Source organism: Ursus americanus, chromosome 8 (genome assembly GCF_024610735.1).
Source record: "Ursus americanus isolate L20-20 chromosome 8, mUrsAme1.1.p, whole genome shotgun sequence".
In the NCBI taxonomy this organism is placed as follows: Eukaryota; Metazoa; Chordata; class Mammalia; order Carnivora; family Ursidae; genus Ursus; species Ursus americanus.
In genome coordinates, this window is record NC_142134.1 from 29,559,406 (window position 1) to 29,584,420 (window position 25,015).

General features: G+C 36.8%; 1 protein-coding gene and 1 long non-coding RNA gene across 2 annotated transcripts in view; one reads left to right on the forward strand and one right to left on the reverse strand.

Moving 5' to 3' along the window:
- Positions 1 to 25,015, forward strand: part of LOC148109546 (uncharacterized) — a 76,683-nt gene that overhangs the window by 14,813 nt on the left and 36,855 nt on the right. The window lies entirely within an intron of this gene.
- LOC148109547 (uncharacterized) lies at positions 1,763 to 24,062 on the reverse strand. The gene is made up of 2 exons (XM_087864390.1): positions 23,931 to 24,062; positions 1,763 to 2,533 (listed from the first exon to the last, which is right to left on the reverse strand). Exons 1-2 carry the CDS (start codon positions 24,060 to 24,062, stop codon positions 1,763 to 1,765), a joined length of 903 nt encoding a protein of 300 aa, XP_087720516.1.

Genomic DNA, 25,015 nt, shown 5'->3' on the forward strand with positions numbered 1-25,015 from the left:
CAAGGTTGCTTGGCTATTCAGGGTCTTTTTCGGTTCCACACAAATTTTAGGATTGTTTTTTCTATTTCTGTGAAAAATGCTGCTGGAATGTTGACAAAGATTGCGAGTCTGCAGATTACTTTGGGTAGGATAGACATCTTAACAATACTTATTTTCCCAATCCATGAGCAGGGCATATCTTTTCATTTATTTGTGTCTCTTTCAGTTTCTTTCGTCAGTGACTTACAGTTTTCAGTGTCCTATTCTTTTACCTCCTTTTAAATTTATTCCTAGGAACTTTGTTATTTCTGGTGCAACTATAAATGGAATTGTTTTCTTAATTTCTCTTTCTGGTAGTTCTTTTTGAGCTAGTCTGAAATGAGACTGAAGGAACAGAATTAAGTGAGAGGACTGGGGGTCTTTTATTGTCAGTCTGGGAAGCATAGGGCAAACACAGCATTTGGAGTTGAAACGTATTTGTAAGTTAAGACTAAGTAAAGATTAAGTTAATCTAAGTAAATTAACCACTTTGCTTAAAGTATTAAAAAACCCTAGTGTTCAGAGATATTGAGTGTCCTACCCAGGTCATTGGCTGATTAGTGGCAGAGTTGACAAGAATACAGATGTTCATTTTTACCCTTCTCAGAATCTTAGTGATAAGGGGCTTCCACATACACACAATGAAAACAGAGTGCTATGTGAAGTCTTTATTAGTTGACAAAAAATCTAAATAAAATCATCAGAGTAACACAAAGTAAAAATACCTCCACATCCCAAATTAACATTATCTCTCTATACCAAGTAGGTAGCTTTTATTCTTCTCTTGACTAGATTCAGGGTTTATTTTCAAGACAGTTTTGCAAACGTGACATCAGGACAGTAGTTTGGTATGGTTTGCTTTAAAACACATTTAAATAGATGGTTAAAAGTTTTAAAAAAATATTCTGCTGCTGAATATATTTCATATTGAATTAATGTGAATTAATTGAATTAGTAAGATGAAATCAATTGAATTCATAGTAAAATATTATGACCACCATGTGAACATACACAAAAAGTCTTGTGATTCACAGAGGCTAGAATAAGTACATTGGATCCAAATTAACTTAGATACAATACAATAAATATCAACCATAAAGCCTAAACAATTATGTGCTCTCAAATACATAGTGCCAGAGACCTGGTTTGTGCTTGACTGCCAGATTCTGTTTTCACTCACTTCAGATCTTCACTTCAAATCAACTTTCCTCTTCCTTGGTTCACACTTTGTGGAATGCAATTGGATTTGAAGATTTAAGATGATTGTTTAAAGAATTTTTTGTCTCTTATCAGTAATATAATGATAGGTCTATCTAGATTTACATGTTTTTGTTTGTTTGAGAGACCTAATTTTAACTCTTTATATTTGTGGGATTAGACAATTCAGGTGGATTCTTGGTTGGGGGTACAGAGTAGTGACCTTACTGTTTCCAACATTTAGGGAAAAGTAAATGGTTCCTGATCCATGTAATTTTCTCTGTTTAGCTAATGTCTTTTCCCCCCTCAGTGGGCTATCTCTATAGGTTCCACAAAGTGATCTTCAATTATGTTATGCACCTGTTTTGTGGGATAGAGGTGGTTTTTCATGTTAATAAGTCATGTGAGGTAAATAGATTCAAAGATTAGTGATAGTGCTTTTAATTTGAGGAATATTGTAATTTCACTTTGAGATTGGTGGTAAAAGTAAAGGTGGTAGTTCTGCACTCATAAATCATATCTGACAACAGATATAATATATGATGTACTATTTGTTTGGTATAATACCAGAAAGGTACTTTATTATATCATAAATATATTGCCAGAATCGAGAATTCTCATTTTGGCTGGAAGGTGAGGTTGGTTGTTCAACAGTAGTATTTTGAATAGTGGCTGGAGTGGTAGTTTGGGTTGTGGGTGCAATTGTAGTTTCGGAAGTGTCAGGTGCAGGAGTGGTTGGGGAAGGATTGGGTGTGGTATTTGGGGCAGCTGTGCTGCCCAGTGGAACTGGGGAAGGTTGTGCTGGTGTAGTTAGGGAAGATGTAGGTGGGGCAGCTGTAGTCTCTGGCAGAGTTGGGGAAGATGTCAGTGGGGCAGCTGTGGTGTCTGGCAAAGCTGGGGAAGGTTGTGGCGATGGGGTAGCTGCAGAAGAGCCCGCACTGGTATTGTCTCTTACAGGTAAGGGGGTAGTATTCTGAATAGGAGAAGTCACACCTGGAGATTCAGTAATTTTGTTGGAAGTAGATGTGGGACTCAAAGATGGGATTTGAGTGGTAGCTCCTGAGGTGTTATTATTGACCGCGGTGTTATTTTTAGCTGGACACTTAGATGGCCGGGGAGGTTTTGGCTTTGGCTTTCTCCTGATTGGATGTGAAGGCTTTGGGTATTTGTGTGGACCAAAAATTAAGTGCTTTTGAGTTAATAGATTCCAGTTAGGTTGAAATTTTGGATACAGTTGTAATCGGCGGTCTAATGTATGTTGTTGAACATTATTCTTTTTGTGCTGTATTTTCCATGGCTTTTTTCGACCTTCACTGAGCTGTGGAAAGAAAGAAAGTGCAAGAACTGAAAACATCCATTGATTTATCAAGTAGGGGATTATTGCTGAATGTTGGATGGGCAGTATTTACGGAGTTTTGGGAATGAAAACCAGATTGCAGTGGGTTGAGTGATTATTCTTCTAATTTCACCAAATCTCCATAACAACTTGCTATTAGAGAATTTCATTTCCTCAAGCATTTATTCTGAGCTAGCTACAATGGATATATTCCTGTGGGTTCAAGCTTGGAGGATTAGCTAGATCTGCCCTTTGTGCTTATAGTTTCTCTCTTCTTCCTCTGGTAGAAGAAAAGGATCAAGTTACTGCCTGAGGACTGAGTAAAAGGACACCCTGTTTGCTGCACTCTGTTCATGAAACTTCAGTCCAAGACATTCAGCTGAGATCAAGGAGTCTTTCTTTCTTTTTTTTTTTTTTTTAAAGATTTTATTTATTTATTTGACAGAGATAGAGACAGCCAGTGAGAGAGGGAACACAAGCAGGGGGAGTGGGAGAGGAAGAAGCAGGCTCATAGCTGAGGAGCCTGATGTGGGGCTCGATCCCAGAACGCTGGGATCACGCCCTGAGCCGAAGGCAGACGCTTAACCGCTGTGCCACCCAGGCGCCCCTCAAGGAGTCTTTCTTGAATCACACCTTTCACATCTGCCATCATCAAAAAATAACAACATTCCAAACAACCAACTTAACAAATACCCCACTTCACCTTTATATCCTCCACAAAGAAGAAAACTTAGTTTTTAGCTTTTTGAATTGGAAAAAGAATTTGGCCATTAATATTTAAAATTAAATATTCCTTTAAAGTAGGCTCTATACCCAAAGTGGGGCTCGAACTCAAGTCCCCAAGTTCAAGAGTCGCAAGCTCTACTAACTGAGCCAGCCAGGCACCCTGGCCACTACCTTTTTATTGTATCATTATAAAAATTATAATTACAGAAACTCAATGGTCATTGAATCCTATGATATTGTAGGAAAATTTTGCATGTTTATGTATTTTGTCTGCAGAGAACCTGTAGCTTTCATGATTTCTCAAAGACGTTCATGTCTGAAAAGAACACTGATTTAGTCCAATTCCACAATCAGTACTTGATCTTTTTCCCCAGTATACCTGAATGGCTTTCCAGCCTATGCTTGACAAATATTTCTATTTGGGAATTCTCTACCGTGTCTCACCAGGTTGCCTGTTAGAGAGTTCTTTTTGATACTAAATAGATTTTTTTTTTTGGGGGGGAGATTTCCATTCTTAACAGAACAGAGATTTGTTTTTTTTCAGGTATTCATTCCTGGTCCTAATTTTGCACTTTGGCAGCACGTAGAAGATCCTGGAGACCTTCAAAATTTGAAAATATTTACCATGTCATCTGGGTCTTGTATTCTGCAAGATTAACATTCGTAGTTCCTGACATTATTTGAGTTATAGAACCATCACTGTTTCAGTATCTTATATCTAAACATACTGCAATTTGTCTATATTCTTTTTTCCTGCATTCCATCTCATACTTAAATTTTAAATTATCAGTTATATTAATTTAAATTAGAGAAAAGAAATATTAACATAAGGATAAGGGGGCACACCTCAGAGTTCCAAGCAAGGATAGGTAACTTTTTACCTCCTGATAATTTCCACATAAACCCTTTTGAGACCACCTAACAGATAAATCATTCCAGTCCCACACTATAAATCTTGGCATAGGAAAGGTGACAACTTTTGAGAGACTAGCGGAGCTGTTCAGCTAAGATACTCCTTCAGAGACTAATTTACACAGCCTTAAAAATAACTTTGGAAAGCATTAATTGTTTAAAAAAATTAAATTATCCAGGATATTTTAGTTCATAACTTAGAATGTTCATAAATTAAAATATTGGCTTGTGATCCACATCACTGGTATTTTTCCATAGCTCTCTTATAAACGGGCATAGAATTCCAGAGGCTGCAACTCTGAACCCAGGATGCTCCTCTGATCGTGGAACGTCTCAGGAGATGTTCTATTACAGGGTGGTATTTTTCTACTATAAAATAAGCAGGTCATATTATTCAAGCAGATTTTTCCTCAAGATTCAATATGTGGTCCAGATAATCAGAAAATTGATTTGATTGAAGCAGGATGGGGGCCTTGAATTCCACCAGCTCAGTCTCTACTTTTTTTGTGTGGTGTTTGAGGATGGTGTGAAGAACTCCCAGATGTTAGAGGAGGGTGTTTGAAGCACTCTGCAGGAGACCATCAGAGGAGGTTTGGGTCTGTTCCGCATCTGCCATTAATACTGAGTGACTTTGGGCAAATCACTTAATTTCACTGGATCTCAGTGTACTCATTTATGAAGTGATTCAAATTAAATTAAATTGCAGATCTGAAGTCTAATTCTATGACTTCCATGCTTTGAAATAGTTAATGCTGTTCATTCCCTTAATCGATGATTAACTTCATGAGGGCGGGGATTTTGTTTTGTTAATCTCTGCTTGCCCAATACCTAGAACTATGACTGGCTCATAATAGGCACCCACTAGATATTTACTGAATGAACAAATGCATAGAATTGAAAATAAAAAGCCAAATTTCTCATCAAATAAAATCATAACATTTTTAAGTGTTTATTATGTGAACAAGTTTCAGCTATTTTAATTTAGATGACCTAAATAATACCTGTGATGTTTTGATGAAGACAAATTAATTAAAATCCTATTACCTTTAATGTTAGCTTAGCATAGAACATGTATCAAATGACCAGTTTGACTAGTTTACTCAAAATATATTGACTAATTATCATTATGATTGGCAGTTATGGATGGCTTTGACAGAACTTTTTGATTAGAATCGGGATTAGGGAAGCTTGAGAGGGGGAGGGGTTGAAAATGCCTCTAAAGGTTTGAGCTTAGATTGAAGGATGCAAGTGCTTATAATAAATATAGATAAGCCAGGAAGAACATATTTAATATATCCTCATTTGTTTGTTTACATCTGTCATTTATCTTTGTAAAAAAGTCCTTTTACTTTTTTGTGTACTTACTTTGTGTCAGACCCTATTTTAAGTGGTTTACAAATATAAATTTTCTTAATTCCTTAGCAACACTAGAAGGTGATTACTATTATTATTTTCATTATACAGATGAAGAAACTGAATCCCAAAGAGATTAAGTAAATTTTAGGAGAATATGTGTACGTTTGTAAATAGAGATTATAACAATTTTGCAGTCATAATTTTTACATCTGTACTCAGCTTTACAGTTTACAAATACATGTGGTTCTTATTTATTCTTCAGCAGCTTTGTTAGGCATATACTGTTGTTACTGTTTCCACATAGGGAAATTGGGGCCCTATAGATAGGTTATAGCTCAAGATTCATCTGAATGTTCAGATGATGAACATAAACCCACGTTTTCTGAGCCCCATTTGAGTGCACTTTGTGCTGTAATCATGGAAATCAGCACTAGGGTCCAGGGCAAAGCCCAAGATGTTTTTTTGGTGGGGGGATGGGTATTATGTGGTAAGTGGGGCATAGGAGAATACCCAAGAGTAATTCCACCTACCTTAGCAGTTCTCCTGCTCTATTTTTTATAGTCATAGTATTCTGAGGCTATTCAGCCACGTTTAGTAAATCTACATTACACTTCTTGACCCTTTCTTCAAATTGTCAAAATAAAAGTGAACAAATACATACAGATATATAGCCTAAATATTGGTCTTTATTACATCATGTATTCCCTTTAATCACTACTTATTTCAATTTTCCTTTCCCAGTAGACCCTAAATATATATATTTTTAAACCTTATTTATTTATTTGAGACAGAGAGAGTGCACGAGTGGGAGAGGGGCAGGGGGCAGAGGGAGAGGGGTAGAAGGAGAGGAAGAAGCAAACTCCCCTGCTGAGCCGGGAGCCCAGTGCAGGGCTCGATCACAGAACCCTGGGATCATGACCTGAGCTGAAGGCAGATGCTTAACCAGCTGAGCCACCCAGGTGTCCCAGACCCTAAATATCATAAAGGTAGGGTCCATCTTGTAATCTTCTCTTGGTTTTGGAAACTGTGCTTTCCTGTCCCCTTTTGTGCTTCTTTCATTTTCCCTATACATATCCAAACTACCTATATGTTTTCTCTAGGTAATGTTATAAGGTCCCATGGCTTCAAATACCTTTAAAACATAAACTGCATTTTTTTAAAAGATTTTTATTTATTTATTTGACAGAGAGAGAGACAGCCAGCGAGAGAGGGAACACAAGCAGGGGGAGTGGGAGAGGAAGAAGCAGGCTCCTAGCGGAGGAGCCTGATGTGGGGCTCGATCCCACAACGCCGGGATCACGCCCTGAGCCGCAGGCAGACGCTTAACTGCTGTGCCACCCAGGTGCCCCATAAACTGCATTCTTAAACTTCTTTTTGAACTCCAGACAGTGTATATCCAGTTGCCTCTTTGACATCTCCTTGTAGAAGTCTAATAGCCATTTCAAATTTAACATGTCTAAAACAGAACTCTTATGTTCATTTCTTTCTTTCACTACACACCTAAGCAGCATAAATTATGGCAGACTTAATCACCAAACTATATCTTAAATCCACCTACATATTTTGTTTTAATTGCTGACATTTAGTGCAGGATACTGTCATCTTTTATCTGGACCACTGCCTTAGCTTCTTGCCTGGTTTCTCTACCTTAGCTTTTGTCCCCTGAAATCTGTTTTCTGCCTAGGACCTAGAGTCACGTCCTTCCCCTGTGGACACTCTAGTCATCTTGAGACTTCCCGATACACTGAAAATGGAATCCATGTTCTACACCAGTGAGGCCCTATAGGATCCATTTTTCTGCATCTCCATCTTATTTCAACACACCTGTGATAAAGTTAGTGCAGTGGAAATATTGATTAAAATGAGTGAAATGAATCATTTCCTTGTGCTTCAATAAGCTGTTCTCTATTATGTTTCAGAGAAAACAAAAGATGTTAAGCTTCTTGGAAATTGGAATTGCACGTACTTTTCAAGTCTCAATTAGTTACATACACTAAATGTTATTGATATATAAGAATTACAGTTACTTGGGTGGATACTTACTGAGAAGCAAGCACTCAGTACACAGATGCACGCCAGCAGCGTCAGAGTCTTCATCTTTTTCTGTTGATTCTTGGGAAAAGCAGAAAAGTTGCTCACTATTAGTTATGATATTGTGAGAGATGGGAGGTGTTTTGATAAATGACTTAGTTTTGTTAGAAAGTACAGTTTAAAAGACAGCAGTGGTTTCTGACAATTGTGTATATATTTTCACTCCGTAATGATGAGGCAAAATGACTTCAGGCTAAAACACATTCTTTAAGAGAGAAAGCAATGGAGGAGAGTCAAGAATATTGTTGTTATAACTAGTTTGTAGTATAGGTGTTTTCCGCTGATACTAAAGATTGCCAGGAAGGGCAGATCTTAGGAACTTTAACAATAAGAGAATGAAATAGTTTCCTTCTTATTTCTATTCTAATTCCAGAAACTTCTCTGTTTGAAGAATCATTACACAAATTATCTGATATTTATCGAGCAGTAAATGTTCATGATTTTGTAAATGTTCAATGACAAGGAAAGTGTTCTTTGTCCCTGTGTTGTAAGGCTTGTACTTAGGACCAAGAACCATGTCAAATGGACTCTTTCCCAAACTTCTTTTGACTGAAGATTTTGCTATTTGCTGCCCTTTTTTCTAAATTAGTCAGTACAGAGTGCAGATTTAATCAATTAAAAAAATACTTCCAAAAATAATTATACTTTTGGCTTTAGGTTGTAGGAGGGGAGAGTAAGGGAAAGACATGGCTTTTTATTTTTCTTATTTTGATCATGTATACAATATGTACATATGAGTTTGATTTCAGAAAACAAAGGTAGAATCATGATGTAGAACAAGTACTGTTAGGGAAGTAAATTTGTGTGCACACATCAATGTGGTGTGCTGTCAAATCAGAACATCTCACAATGGAGCCCTGCCGTTTATCACACTGGTGTAGAGTCAGTCGTACTTGGCTTGAATCACAGCTCTGCCACTTACAGTGTGACTTTGAGTGAATTGCAAACTTGCATTTTAAGGTTGTACTGAAGAGTGACTGGAATGATATATATTACAGATTGTACTAGGCACAATGTCTGGTCCATGAAAAAGGCTTAGTAATGGTAATTGTTATAGTATGAGTATACCAAGAAGAAAACCATCTGGCCCAATTGGAGAAAGGAATTATTATTATTATATTATCAGATTCCTAATATCCTGTCAGAGTTTCTTTTCAAGATTAAAAAATATTCTCCACTGATTATATTTTCTTCTAATAACATATGAATTGAGTCTGTTATCACATAGTTTTTTCACAAGAAGAGAGGAGAGTAACTATTATAACAACTACTGCTATTACTCAGTATATTTATATAACTGGAAAGCTGCTTGATATATTAGTCCCCAATATATCTAAAATATTCATATACCTGGCCTGGTATGATTCTTTCTTCTTAGGATGGTTGATCCAATGGATGGCCTTCAGCTGATCCTTTTAGGATGGTAACTGGAAGCAAAGGAGGAGAAAGCACAAGAGAATTTTCAGGTTTTATAGCTCTTCAGTTGAGTTTTTTGGAAATTGGAAATTTATTGGATTCAGGATAAGGTCACTTCTGTCAAGGAATTTGATTTCAAAGACAAAGAGAGGATAGTTGTAATTTGCCGAGGTTGACAGCAGTCCTTTGTCCATCAGTTTCTTCCTGATCAATGTGGTAACAATAAGAGCTTCTCAGTGAATAATTTACTCGATTGATGAGAAGTATGCTAGTGAATGATGACACTTAAGAAGACTTGGACAGCCATGGCCCAGGTCTTCCAAGCAGGAAGAGATCTTCCACACTTTCCTGTTGGCTTCTCAAAGTGAGCAGAGTGATTGCCCTTTGACAGTTTCATGTGATGGAGCACCATTTTTCCTCTGTCAAGAAGTATGATTTAGATAAGGTCAAAGGATTAAAAAAAATAACATGATGCTAAATACTGGTAAAGAACAATTGTTTCAGAGCTGAAAGATAAACATTGACTTCTTTAATGTGAGCAGTTTTTGAAATTTTGACTTTTTATTTTGAGAAAACTTGAAGTATACAGGAAAGTGAGGATAGTAGCAAAATGCACAACCATACATTTATTCCTAGATTTCTCAGTTTTTATCCTTTTGCTATGGATGCTTAATTGATTGTTTTGCTGTAATATTTTCAGGTAAATTACAGAAATCATGAGAGGTAATCTCTAAATATTTCACAGTAATATTTCTTTAAATAGTTAACTCCAAAAAAACCTTTCTCTTATAATACGACAGCAGTAACATCTCACAACGTTGGTAATTCACACATTTAACCTAAAACTCAGTCCATATGCGAATTTCCTGAATTTTGCCAAAAGTATTTGTAGTTGTTTTCTTCTATCCAGGACTCAGATAAAGACCATGCATTACATTTACTTGCTTTATCTCTAGTTTCATTTTTTCTTAAACATTCTCCTCTCTTTTCTCCCATGATATGATCTCTTGAATGATTAGACCAGTTGTCTTATAAGTACTTTTATTTAGAAAGAAGTTTAGAAACCATTTTATAGAGATTTCAGAATTAGATGCATCTATATAAAATCAAACTGGAATACAATTTTGAAGCTGTGATTGCACTTCCAGCCTGTCAGTTTGTTCTTTTTCACATCTGATCCCAGGGTAAGGACAGGTTCAGAAGTAAATTGTTTGGGTTTGATTCCTTGGTTCTCCACTTAATAAAAATATAGTATTTGGCAAGTTATATATATTCTCTAAACCTCATTTTCCTGTCTACAAGATAGGAGTGGCATCTACCTACAAAATTGCTATGAGAATAATATTAGATAATTTAAAGGGTCTCACATGGTGCTTTAAAAATTGTAAGCCTTCAGCTGTTGAATTGCCATCAGTGGAAAGTAGTAGTTTTTGAGATGGCATTGAGTTAGTGGATATAGATTATAATATCAATTTCTTTCCCTCCTTTTTGTTAGTAACCAGTGATATATATTTACATTATGCTTGTTGCGGTCAGAATTGACTGTGGAATAGAATTTTTATTGATATGAAACAGTTTTTTTCTGAGTCCATGGCTTCATTAGAACAATTCTCAAACTACCATAAGTTCTTACTACTTAATTGATGATTTGTAATGACCTGAAAAATTGGCAGGATTTCCATAAATGTTTATTTCCAGTCTTGATCCATACCTGAAGATTTAGTTTTCTTTAAATATTGGAAAAGCATAAGAATCCAGTGCTGTTTAACTTTTATTTTTTTAATAAATAATGAATATCATTTGTTATTTGAATGTTCTTGCAGTCTGGGAGCCGCTTGGCATCTTAGGAACTCATAATCATACCATAGCAATTATACATGTCAATGATAGAATTTTTGGAAATAATGTATGGAAATTACCAACATCTAGACTATAAATCAGCATTATACCATATTTTAATTAGCACTGGGTGTTGTGACATGGGGCACAACTGATAACCTCACAGCATACTGCCCATTGAGGTCTGCTCTTCTGGAGTACAAAACTATAGCTGATTTTCTGCTCCTCACTCACTCTCACCTCTACACTAAAATGTTTCATAGTCGGAAAAAAAAAGATTCTCGCCTGATTCAATCAGGATCAGATGTTGGTTAATGGAAAAGTCCATTAAAGTAGAATTCATTGTTGGAAGCTTTTACCAACCCTCTTTCTACCCTGACGCCAGCCCCATGGATTTTTCAGATTATTTTATGCTTTCTAATACTTTGTAGACATAATTAGAATATGGAGAACATCAATTATTTCAATCAGTGGATTAAGACAGCTTTTACTGTATCAGTGTTATATTGGGATTTGTTTTTGTAGTTTGAAATGTATCTTCTGTTTTTACTAAAGTTGAGTGTTGCCTTCCTTTTAGAGTTTTGAGGAAGTCTTTGCAGGATGGAAGAGACTATAGAATCTACTTCCAGGTTTACAGAAATAATCTGAAATAAAAAGCAAGTGAATTTGTTAATGACATCATGGAAGATTGGCCTGGAAAAGTGGTAGGGAGCAGTGTCTCAGCTTGGTCTAGTCTTGGCAGGGACTCTGTAATCTATGTATATATATACAAGAAAAAAAGAAAGCATTATTTGCATCTTCTTTAATTTTTGATTTATTATTATGATCTCTTCTACCTATATTATCAATCCTAATATCTTAAATATATCTTTTCTTTTTGTTTTCAAAGTAATTCCATATACTTCATAACTATCAATGTTCTAGAAGAATTATTAGAATTATTAGAAGCAAGTATTAGTATTCTGGAAATTTGTGGGGCACTCGTTTTACTTAAGGTAACAAAGCCAGTGGACCCACAGTGGATAATGGTGACATTGATATCTTATTAATACTGCTTTCTCTTTGTCTGTTATAGGAAGGTTAGATAGTTTGTACTTTCCAGTTAATACCTCATTTGGTATTTTCCATTTCTCCCGTGCAAGTTAGCTTGTCAGTCTTTGTCATGGCTGTACCTTTTGTATCAGCTATGTACTTTTGGATTCAATTTTCTAAAACTAACCCTGGAGATATATTTTTTTAATACTTTATTGATTTCAAGATTTCATTTTGGTTATTTCTTTCTTGTTTGGATTTAGCAAAACCTAAGCTAAATCGTTCCACTAAGACTTTTCTCGTTGAGAGAAATTACAATTATTTTTGTAATTGCCGTGCCTGCTTGTGAAGTTTTAAGTCTACTTTAAAGATGGTGTTTTGTATTGGGATAGGAGACAGAGACACAGGATAAGAAGGTCTTGGACTTAAAAGTCAGGAAAGGAAACATGTCATTCTGTTGTGGAGAGCAGATCAGTGGACATTTTACACCAAGAATGGAGAAGGTGATTCTTGGCATCTGCCCATGATTAGGCCTCCCCATAAAATAATTTCTCAGATTGAGTTGTGAAGTGGATTAACGGCATTTGTATTCATTACCATATCATTTTAATGCAGATATGTAATAAATAGAAGAGTAGTTGAGGAGGAAATGACTTTTCTGATATATTCTTGAATCATCCTTTGTTTAAGCAATTGCTGAGAAAAAGATTGTGTTTAAATTCTACCTGATCTAAAAGACAGATTAGGTAAACATTACGAAGGAGAGACTCTCCAAACTGCTTTCCAATGAAAACACAGCAAAATGGAGACATCTAATTAAAGTGACAGTCACTAGACAAGTTGCACGGAAATACTGGAAATCCATAATTTTTCTTTTATCTTTTGCTGACAATAGGAAAGGAAGCAAAAGAAGAGCTTTGAATGTACAGAAATCTTTTTTTTCTGATTAGCTGAGCACAATGAAAAAGGAAAAGGAAAGATAATGGAAAGGCAAATTTGTAGAGATTTTGAAGGTTTTTCTGTAGTCATAATAAGATGGATCATCAGATGTCCCAGGCAGGAATTGTGCTCTAAGTAAATAGAATGAATAATAAGCAAAGGTCTAAATGAGTCTATGAAAAAATTATAGAATGAAATGTGTATTATAGTTTAGGTTTAGTGAAAATGGTTACCAATTTACCATAGCATTCAAGCCTTATTTGGCCTGTGGCTTGGTTTTGTACCAGCAAATGAAGACAGGTTTTTGCATTTTTAAAGGATTGTAAAAACAAACAGCGGGATAGACCTACAAAACCTGAAACATTTACTATGCGGCTCTTTACAAGAAAAAGTTTGCTTATCTCTGCTTTAACTAGAGGAACTTTAAAAAGAAAATTTATTTCACCATGTAATGTTTGGGTTTGCCTAGTTTTAAAAGTCCTTTGAAGAAAAAAAAACAGGAATATTTTCTGGAACAGTTGGTGTATTTCTACAGAGAGCGGTGTACGATTGGGTTATATATTCAGTTGGGCTCTGCCCTCTGAGTTACTAGCTGTGTAACTTTATGTAAGTTATTCAACTCTTCTAAGATTTAGTTTCTTCATTAGTAATGTATGTATGTGATTATGGAATTTACCTCTGGGGTTTTTGTGAATATTAAATGGGATAATGCATATTATATGCTTAGCAGTCCTTGACTCAAAAGAAATGCCCAATAAATGCTAGCTGTTATTTACTGTGAAACTGTTAGATGCAAGCATTCCAGAATTATTATTATTTTTTAAAATTAATTCATTTATTTATTTGGCAGAAAGAGAGAGTGAGAGAGCACAAGCAGGGAGAGAGGCAGAAGGAGAGGGAGAAGCAGGCTCCCCGCTGAGCAGGGAACCTGATGTGGGACTCGATTCCAGGACCCTGAGATCATGACCTGAGTCCAAGGCAGTCACTTAGCCAACTGAGCCACCCAGGCACCCAGATTCCAGAATTCCTGCAACAAGGAAGCAGACTTACAATGTTATACAGGTAGAGTTTTCATGACATCCTTGTTTCTACCCAATGAGGAAATTTATATTCAGTTTGGAACCTATTCAAGAATTTCTCTTCCCACTTAAACTTGTGAAATTAACTCAGAACATTGTCACTGATATGAAGAAAATACTTGCAGCTGGCTAGAGACCTGGGCACAAAGCTCAAAGTAGAGATACATATACAGAACCACAGTACCAAAAAGCCCTACAAAACAAACAAAAGCTGTTTTCAGGTTGAATAAAACAAAATTACAGATATTTTACAGAGCTTGCCAAGGAAACTAACCTGTTTCACTTATACCTGATAAAGTGAACTTTGAACCACTGTACAAATAGAAACTGAAGAAAAGTCACATCTCACCCTGGATTGCCTTGAGACAAGGATAATGAGGTTATGAAGAGAAACTCCTTTTTGTGCTTGTTAGATGCAAAACATGACAGGCTAAATAATATCAGGAGTGTTAGGATAAGAGAATTATGTATAACGGCTTGTGTCATTGGAGAATATAACTAGCCCAGTGTTTTAAAGGCAAACTTTCTAAACGATAGCAACTTAAATGTCTTTCATGGACTTTACCAGTATAGTGAACCCAATTTCAGAGAACATGATTGGGATTACCTATGTCCCAAGGTATCTTTGGGCAAGTCTAGGCGTGGTTCACTTAGATAGCTTGATGGGGTGGTGGTCATGAGGAGCAGGAATTTGGATCTGATACATTCACTGAGATGGGCTTTTTGGGGATGGAGCCAGCTGCAGTTTCTTGGAAGTAGCTCACTGTAGCAGGTAGAAAATGGCATTGAAAGTCAACAGACAATAAATGTAAAATAGGTAAGCAGTTGCCACCAAAGGTTACAGTCCGGGGAGAGTCTCCTGACAGGCAGTTGAGGGACAGCAGTACAAAATCTAGAAGGGAATAAGTAACATTTGGAAATGGAGGCCAACAGGAAGGCAGCAGCAGAGCACTAGATCTTAACTGGTATCCAGCCTAAAGGGCTACATTTAAGAGTCAGGAGTTTCAAGGGCAAGTACCTTTACAAAAGATGAGTTGACTGTGTATGTGTGGATTCTTGCTGGATTGCCTCTTCTCTTCCATTGAACTTTGTGTCTATCTTTACAGCAATACCACATCATGTTGGTTACTTTAGGTTTATATTGTCTTACAGTAGGAAGTATAAGAACTCCTTTACAAATTTGTCTTGACTATTCTAATTCCTTGACTTTCCCATATATATTTTAGAATAAGCTTGTCAATTTCTATAAAAAAATATATTGAGATTTTGATTGGGATTGCATTTGGTCTTTAGACCAATTTGGAGAGAACTGAATCTTAACTACATTAAGTCTTACAGTTCCTAAGCATAGTATCTGTGTCCACTTGGATATTATTTATTTATATTGATTGATTGATTAAGTTTTTATTTAAATTTCAGCTAGTGAACATACAGTATTGGTTTTAGGTATACAATATAGTGATCCAACACTTCCACTGACACCCAGTGCTCATCATAACAAGTGTACGCGTTAATTTCCATCACCTATTTCACCCATCCCCCCACTCACTTTCATTCTGGTTACCATCAGTTTGTTCTCTATAGTTAAGAGTCTGTTTCTTGGTGTGCTTCTCTTTTTTCCCTTTGCTCATTTGTTTTCTTAAATTCCACATGTGAGTGAAATCATATGGTATTTGTCTTTCTCTTATTTCACTTAGCATAATACTCTCTAGTTCCATTCACATTGTTGCAAATGGCAAGATTTCATTCTTTTTTTATGGCTGACTAATATTCCAGTGTGTGTGTGTGTGTGTGTGTGTGTGTGTGCATACCACTTCTTTATCCATTCATCAGTTGATGGACACTTGAGCTATTTCCATAATTGGGTATTGTGAATAATGCTTCTGTAAACATCAGGGTACACGTATCTTTTGAATTAGTAGTTTTGTATTCTATGGGTAAATACCTAGTAGTGGGATTGCTGGATCATAGTGTAGTTCTATTTTTAACTTTCTGAGGAAGCTCCATACTGTTTTCCACGGCGGCTGCACCAGTTTGTGTTCCCACCAAGAGTGCAAGAGGGTTCCCCTTTCTCCCCATCCTCACCAACACCTGTTTCATGTATTGTTGATTTTAGCCATTCTGACAGGTGTGAGGTGATATTTCACTGTAGTTTTGATGCACATTTGCCTGATGATGAGTGATGTTGAGCATCTTTTTATGTGTCTGTTGACCGTCTGTATGTCTTCTTTGGAAAAATGTCTATTCATATCTTCTGCCCATTTTTTAACTGGGTTATTTGTTTTTTGGGTATTCAGTTGTATAAGTTCTTTATATTTTTTGGATCCTAACCCTTTATCAAATATGTCATTTGCAAATATCTTGTTCCTTTCTGAAGTTTGCCTTTTAGTGTTGTTGATTGTTTCCTTTGCTGTGTAGAAGCATGCTATTTTGATTAAGTCCCCGTAGTTTATTTTTGCTTTTGTTTCCGTTGCCTCAGGAGACATATCTAGGAAGAAGTTGCTGCAGTCTGTGTCAGAGAAATTACTGCCTGTGTTCTAGGATTTTTGTGTTTTCAGGTCTCACATTTAGGTCTTTCATCTATTTTGAATTTATTTTTGTGTATGGTGTAAGAAAGTGGTCCAGTTTCATTCTTTTGCATATTCCTGTCCAGTTCTTCCCAACACCATGTGTTGAAGAGAATGTCTTTTATCCCATTGAATATTCTTTCCTGCTTTGTTGAAGATTAGTTGACCATATAGTTGTGAGTTCATTTCTGGGTTTTCTATTCTATTCCCTTGTTCTATATGTCTGTTTTTATGCTAGTACTATACTGTCTTGATGACTACAGCTTTGTAATATAACCTGAAGTCCAGAATTGTGATATCTCCAGCTTTGCTTTTATTTTTCAAGATAGCTTTGGCTATTTGGGGTCTTTTGTATTTCTATACAATTTTTAGGATTATTTGTTTTAACTCTGTGAAAAATGCAGGTGGTATTTTGATAGGGATTGCATTAAATATGTAGATTGTTCTGGGTAGTATAGACATTTTAACAATATTTGTTCTTCTAATCCATCAGCATGGAATGTCTTTCCATTTATTTGTGTCCCCTTGAATTTCTTTCATAAGTGTTCTATAGTTTTCAGAGTTTCTTTTACCTCCTTGTTTAGGTTTATTTCTAGGTATCCTATGGTTTTTGGTGCAGTTGTAAAAGGGATCAATATCTTGATTTCTCTTTCTGCTGCTTCGTTATTGGTGTGTAGAAATGCATCAGATTTCTTTTTTTTCCCAAGTGAAACCAAACGATTTATTCGTGCTAAATGAATGGAAATAATGTATTCAGAGTTAGATTTCTCTACGTTATATCCTGAGACTTTACTGACTTTGTGTATCAGGTCTAGCAATTTTTTGGTGGAGTCTTTCGGGTGTTCTATATAGAATATCACGTCATCTGCAAATAGTGAAAGTTTTACTTCTTCCTCGCTGATTTAGATGCCTTTATTTCTTTTTGTTGTCCGATTGCCATGGCTAGGACTTCCAGTACTGTGTTAAATAAACAGTGGTGAGAGTAGACATCCCTGTTTTGTTTTGACTTAGAGGAAAAGCTCTCAGTTTTTCCCATTGAGGATGATACTAGCTGTGGGTTTTTCATATATGACTTTATTTATTTTGAGGTATCTCTCTATCCCTACTTTGTTGAGGGTTTTTATCAAGAATGGATGTTGTACTTTATCAGATGCTTTTTCTGCATCTATTGAGAGGATCATATGGTTCTTACCCTTTCCTTTACTAATGTGGTGTATTGTGTTCATTGATTTGAGAATATTGAACCACGCTTACAACCCAGGAATAAATCCCACTTGATCATGGTGATCGTACTAGTATTTTTTTTTTTTTTTTGAGAATTTTTGCATCCATGTTCATCAGAGATATTGGCCTGTAGTTCTCTTTTTTTTAATGGAGGCTTTGGTTTTGGTTTTGGAATCAGTGTAATGCTTGGTTCATAGAATGAGTTTGGAAGTTTTTCTTCCATTTCTATTTTTTGTAATAGTTTGAGAAAAATAGGCATTAACTGGCATTAAATTCACAAGAATTCCCTTGTGAAGCCATCTGGGCCTGGACTTCTGTTTGTTGGGAGATTTTTGATTACTGATTCAATTTCTTTGCTGGTTGTGGGTCTTTTCAAGTTTTCTATTTCTTCCTATTTTAGTTTTGGTAGTTTATATGTTTCTAGGAATTTATCCATTTATTCTAGATTACCCAATTTGTTGGCATATGTAACTTTTTCATAATATTCCTTATAATGTTTGTATTTCTGTGGTGGTGTTTGTTGTTTCTCCTCTCTCATTTGTGGTTTTATTTATTTGGGTCCTTTCTCTTTTTGATAAGTCTCACTAGTGTTTTTTTATTTTATTAATTTTTTCAAAGAACCAGCTTCTGGTTTCATTGATCTGTTCTACTGTTTTTTTTAATATCATTTATTTCTGCTCTAATCTTTATTATTTTCCTTCTGCTTGCTTTAGGCTTCATTTGTTGTTCTTTTTCTAGCTCCTTTCGGTGTAAGATTAGATTGCTTATTTGAGATTTTCTTGCTTCTTGAGGTAGACCTGTATTGCTATATACTTCCCTTCTATGATCCCTTTTGTTGCATCTGTAATGTTTTGCACTGTTGTGTTTTCATTTTCATTTATTTCCATGTATTTTTTTAGTTTCTTCTTTAATTTTCTGGTTCACCCAGTCATTCTTTTTGTAGGATGTTCTTTAACCTCCATGAATTTATGGTCCTTACAATTTTTTTTTTTTAATGGTGGACTTCAAGTTTCATAGTGTTGTGGTCAGAAAATATGCATGATATGATCTCAGTCTTTTGGTACTGGTTGAGATCTGATTCGTGACCCAGTATGTGATCTATTCTGGAGAATGTCCCATGTGCACTTGAAAAGAATGTGTATTCCGCTGCTTTAGGATGAAATGTTCTGAATATATTTGTCAAGTCTATCTGGCCCAGTGTGTCATTCAAAGCCATTGTTTCCTTACTGATTTTCTGCTTAGATGATTTGTTCATTGATGTAAGTGGGGTGTTAAAGTCCCCTATTATTTTATTATTATCAATGAGTTCCTTTATGTTTGTTATTGATTGTTTTTTTTATTATAATTTTTTATTATGTTATGTTAGTCACCATACAGTATTTCCTTAGTTTTTGATGTAATGTTCCATGATTCATTATTTGTGTATAACACCCAGTGCACCATGCAATACGTGCCCTCCTTAATACCCATCACTGGCCTATCCCAATCCCCCATGCCCCTCCCCTCTGAAGCCCTCAGTTTGTTTCCCAGAGTCCACAGTCTCTGTTATTGATTGTTTTATAAATTTGGGTGTTCCCAAGTTGCAGGGAAAAACATTTGCAATTGTTTGATCTTCTTGTTGGGTAGACCCCTTTATTATGATATAGTACTTTCATCTCTTATTATAGTCCTTGGTTTAAAAATCTAGTTTGGCTGGGGGCATCTGGGTGGCTCAGTCGGTTAAGCATCTGCCTTCAGCTCAGGTCATGATCCCAGGGGCCTGGGATTGAGTCCTGTGTCGGGCTTCCTGCTCGGTGTGGAGCATGCTTCTCCCTCTACCCCTCCCCCCTACTTGTGCTCTCCCTTTCCCTTATGCTTCTCTCTCTCAAATAAATAAATAAAATCTAAAAAATAAAATATAGTTTGATATAATATTGCTATTCCAACTTTCTTTTGACATCCATTTGCATGGTGTTTCTCCATTTCCTCACTTTCAATCTACAGATGTCTTTAGGTCTAAAATGAATCTCTTGCAGGCAGCATGTAGATAAGTCTTATTTTGTTTCCCATTCTGACGCCGTATGTCTTTTGATTGGAGCATTTAGTCCATTTATATTTAGAGTGATTACTGATAGGCATGAATTTATTGTCATTTTATAACTTGTTTTGTCGTTGTTTCTGTAGATTTTCTCTGTTCCTTTCTAGTCTTTGTCACTTTTGGTCTTTTTTTCCCCACTCAAAAGAGTCCCCTTTATATTTCTTGCATGGCTGGTTTAGTGATTGTTAACTCTTTTAGTTTTTGTTTGTCTGGTAGACTCTTTATCTCTCTATCCTAAATGATAACCTTACTGGATAGAATATTCTTGGCTTCAGATTTTTCTCATTCAGCACCTTGAATATATCATGCCACTTTCTGCTGGCTAGTCAAGTTTCTGTGGATAGAACTACTGCTAACCTTATTGGTCTTCCCTGTGCAAGTTAAGGACTTATTTTGTCTTGCTGCTTTTAGGATTTTTTTTCTTCATCTCTGTATTTTGCAAATTTAATATAATATGTCTTGGCGTTGGCCTGCTTTTGGTGATTTTGATGGTAGTTCTTGTGCTTCCAGATTTGGTTGTCTGTTTCTTTCACCAAATTAGGTAAGTTTTCAGCTGTAATTTCCTCAAATAAACCTTTGACCCCATTTCTCTCTCTTCTTCTGAGCCTCCTATGTACAATATTATTATTTGATGGGAGTCACTCAGTTCCCTAACTCTCCTTTCATGATCCAAGATTTTTCTTCCCTTCTTTTGTTTAGCTTTATTATTTTCCATAATTCTATCTTTGTGTCACTTATTCATTCCCATGTTTCTTCCATCCATTATATTCATTTGGCTTCCAATCTTGGTTATTGCATTTTTCATTTTGGTTTGATTGGTTTCAAGTTCTTGTATCTTTGCAGTAAGGGTATCACTGATGTCTTCTATGCTTTTCTCAAGCCCAGCTAGTATCCTTTTGATTGTTACTTTAAATTCTGGATCAGGTGTATTACTCATATCTGTTTCAATTAGACACTCGCTGTGACGTTGTTTTGTTCTTTCCTTTGGGATGAGTTCCTCTGAGTTGTCATTTTGTCTAGGTCTCTGTCTTCTTCTGTGTGTTAGGAAATCCTGTTACGTTTCCTGCTCCTGAAAGTAATGGCTTAATGAAGAAGAGACTATATAATGCCCAGGGCCTGGTACGTCAGGAAGTGTCTCTGGTGTGTGCTGTATGCACTCTGCTGCTATGTTATGGCTGCTCTGTTCCTCTGGTCAGTCCTCTGCAAAGTTTCTTCTTGCCTGCAATGGGGAGTGTTTGGATCTTGGCCAGAGTGTGGCAAATTTTAACTAAGTATGCTCTAGTCTGCTTGTTAAAAGAGAACCGATGCTATTTCTATTAGAATGGAAGCTTTGGAGACCTCTGTGGTCAGTAGACATGGTGTGTGTGGGGGACTGTGTTGGTCTTCTGGAGGAAGGCCCACTGCGCTAACTCTTAGGCACATTTGCCTGAGAAAAGCAATACCAGCAGAGTGCAGGGGGGCAGGACTTGGTGTAAGCAGGTTATGCAGCCGGTGTCGGCACTGTGCTATTTACTGCAGTTGGTTTATGCTGAGGGGTGGGGAAGGGAAATGGTACCAGCCAGCTCCTTTGTCTCTGGAAAGGGGGGGTTTGTGTTTACTGCTGTCAGGGAAGCCCTCCCAGAAGAGTGAATAATTTCCCCTCATGTGTCCTAAGCATTTTTCAGATGGCTCTTTTCATACTGTCTGTGTCCAGGTTGCTTGCCTGCCTTCCACGTTTGGCCTCTTCTCTCCCTCTAGTTGTGCGGTTTGTTCTGTCAGTCCTTAGATTGATTTCCTGGATATTCACAATGATTTGATATTTATCTAGTTGTGTTTGAGGAAGTAGACAAGCCTAGAGTCCTCCTACTACTCCATCATCTTAGCTCCTCCCCGTATCTCTTATTAATTCTTTTTTTTTTTAAATATATTTGGGTGCTTCGATGTTGGTGCATAATTTACAACTGTTATATCTTTTTGTTGGATTGTCCTCTTTATGATTATATAGTGCCCTTCTTTGTCTCTAGTTAACAGTTTTTGTTTTAATGTCTAGTTTTTCTGATACAAGTATTTCTATTCTGGCTTTCTTTTTACAACCATTTGTATGATAAATGTTTCTCCATCCCCTCACTTTCAATCTGCAGGTGTCTTAGGTCTAAAATGAGTCTCTTGTATGCAGCATGTAGATGGGTCTTATTTTGTTTTACCCATTCTGGCTCCCTATGGCTTTTGATTGGAGCACTTAGTCCATTTACATTCAAAGTAATTATTGAAAGATATGTATTTATTGCCATTTTATTACTTGTTTTGTCATTGTTTCTAGAGATTTCCTCTGATCTTTCTTGTCTTTGTCACTTTTGTTCTCTCCCTTCCACTCGAAGAGTCCCTTTAATATTTCTTGTAGGGCTAGTTTAGTGGTCACAAACTCCTTTAATTTTTGTTTGTCTGGGAAACTTTTTATCTCTCCTTCTATTCTGAATGATAACCTTGCTGGATAGAATATTCTTGGCTTCGGACTTTTCCTATACAGAACTTTGAATATATCATGCCACTTCCGTATGTTGAAAAACCTCCTGCTAGCTTTGTGGGTTTTCCCTTGTAAGTTAAGGAATTCTTTGGTCTTGCTGCTTTTTTTCCTTCTTTTTTTGGCTTATTGCTTTTAAGATATTTTATTTATATTTTGCAAATTTTATTATAATATGTCTTGGTGTTGGCCTGCTTTTGTTAATATTGATGGGAGTTCTCCTGTGCTTTCTGGATCTGAATGTCTATTTCCTTTCCCAGTTTAGGGAAGTTTTCAGCTATTAATTCTTCAAATACATTATCTGCCCCCTTTTCTCTCTCTTCTTCTTTTGGGACTCCTGTGATATGAATGTTACTATGTTTGATGGTGTCACTGAGTTTCCTAAGTCCATTCTCAATGTTGCATAATTCTTTCTTTTTCTCAACCTCATTACTTTCCATTACTTTGTCTTGTAGGTCATTAATTCATGCCTCTCCTTCTTCCAGCCTCCTGTTCATTGCATCTAGTCTGCTTCTAATCTCATTTATTGCACTCTTCATCCCTGGTTGCTTCTTTTTTTAGCTCTTTTTTCTCTATGATAAAGTTCTTATGACGTCTTCTGTTCTTTTCTCAAGCGCAGTGAGTATTGTATGATCATTGCTTTAAATTCTCCAACAGGCATGTTACTTATATCTATTTCACTTAGATCTCTATTTGTGGCATTATCTTGTTTTTTCATTTGGGATAAATTTCTCTGTCTTAGCATTTTTGTCTAAGTCTCTGCCTTCTTCTATGTGTTAGAAAAGTCAGTTGTGTCTCCTGCTCCTGAAAGTAGTGACCTCATGAAGAAGTGGTCATGTAGTACCAAGGGCCGGGCACTTAAGGGAATGTTTCTGGTTTGTGCTGTGTGTACTCTGCTGTTGTGTTTTGGCTGCTCTGTCCTTCAGGCCATTTGTCTGCAGAGGCTCTTCTGCCTGCTGTGGGCATTGTTTGGTCCCTGGTCTGAATGTGGCAAGTTTTAACTAGGTGTGCTCTAGTTTTCTTGTGAAGTGAGTCCTGACATCACCACCACCATAACTGAGACCTTCAGAGCTCTCTGGTTGGGAGATGTGGTGTGGTCAGGGGTTTGTGCTGGTCTTCTGGAGGAGGGGCCTGCTTTATTTGGATTGAGGCAAGTCAGATTGTAAAGGGCAGTTTCACTAGAGTGCGTGGGTGGGGGGTGGGGCTTAGTGTAAGCAAGTTAGGCAGTCAGTGTTCATGCTGCACTGCTTCCTGCAGGTGGCTCTATGCTTATGCTGAGGGGTGGGGTAGGGAAGTGGTGCCAGCCAGCTCCTTTGTTTCTGGAGGGACATCTTCATGAATGCTGCCTCTTAGGGACATGCTCCAAGAAGAAGGAATAATCTCCCCACTCTCTGCCCCAGGCACTCTTTAGATCACTGTTTCCACACTGTCTGCCCCTGGGTTGTTTGCCTGCTTTCTTTCTAGGAGCAGTGCAGGTCACTCTGGGCTTTGTCTCAGTTACACCTGCTGACTTTTAAAACCCCAGGCTTTTAGACCTGCTCTTTGCAAGAACTCATGAAATTCAGTCTCTCCTGTTTTCTAAGCCAATGGCTTTGGGGAAATGTTCTCCTTGTACATTTACCTGTGTGCTCCTGTCTCTCTTGCCCTCCTCCATGATCACGGCTCCCTCTCCTCCACAGCACCCTCGATTGTTTCTCCCATAAGCTATGTCTCTGCACTTCCTGCCTTCTTCGACGTGGCCTCTTCCTTTCATTGTGGACTTTATTCTGTCAGCGTTCAGGTTTATTTCTGGGGTATTTAGGATGATTTGATAGTTATCTAGTAGTGTTCCTGGGAACAGGCGACCCTAAGGTCCTCCTACTCTATCACCATTTTCCTTTCTACTCTATCAGTTTTTTTAATTTTTAGATTTTAGTTGTTTATTTGTAGTATATAGGAATACAGTGGGTCCAGGATATCATGTATCCTGCAGGATACCAGGGTATCATGTATCCTGTAACCTTGCTAATCTCACTTACTAATTCTAATTTTTTGCAGATTTTTTTTGCAGATTCCTTGGGATTTCTATGTAGAGAATTTTTTTCCCTTTCCAATTGTATTTTGTTTCTTGTCTTATTACATTAGCTAGAATCTCAGCACAATCTATATAAAAATGGTGAGAACAGCACTCCATGCTTTTTTCCTGATTTTTGGGGTAAGCATCCAGGCTTTCATCATTAAGTATTTGTTGGAGGAGATATGAGTATATATTCTAAATGTGCCTTGATTTGTACAAATCAAGTGTCTGCCCTAACCCAAGCTTTCCTCTGTTACTGTGCATTATCAAGCTGCCATGATTAGGGGATTAGAGAAGCTGAATACCATTTTTGGATACCCTTGTCGAATAGACAGTGATTGGGGGTCACATTTCAAAGTTCATGATGTATAAGACTGGGCAAAAGAATATGACATTGAATGGAAGTCCCATCTCCCCTATAACTCACAAATAGCATGATTGGTAGAAAGGAAAAGTGGAATATTAGAGAAGCAAACTAAATTATTAGGTAAACCCACCTTGGTTAGGTGGACTAAAGTACTATCCTGGGCTTCAATACATTTGAATAATAAGCCAGTAGGCCTTTTGCTTCATATGTAAAACTGGGGACCCTCACCAAGACACCCAACATCACAAAGGTTTGGAAGGTGCTAGAGAAAGTGATTGGTCCG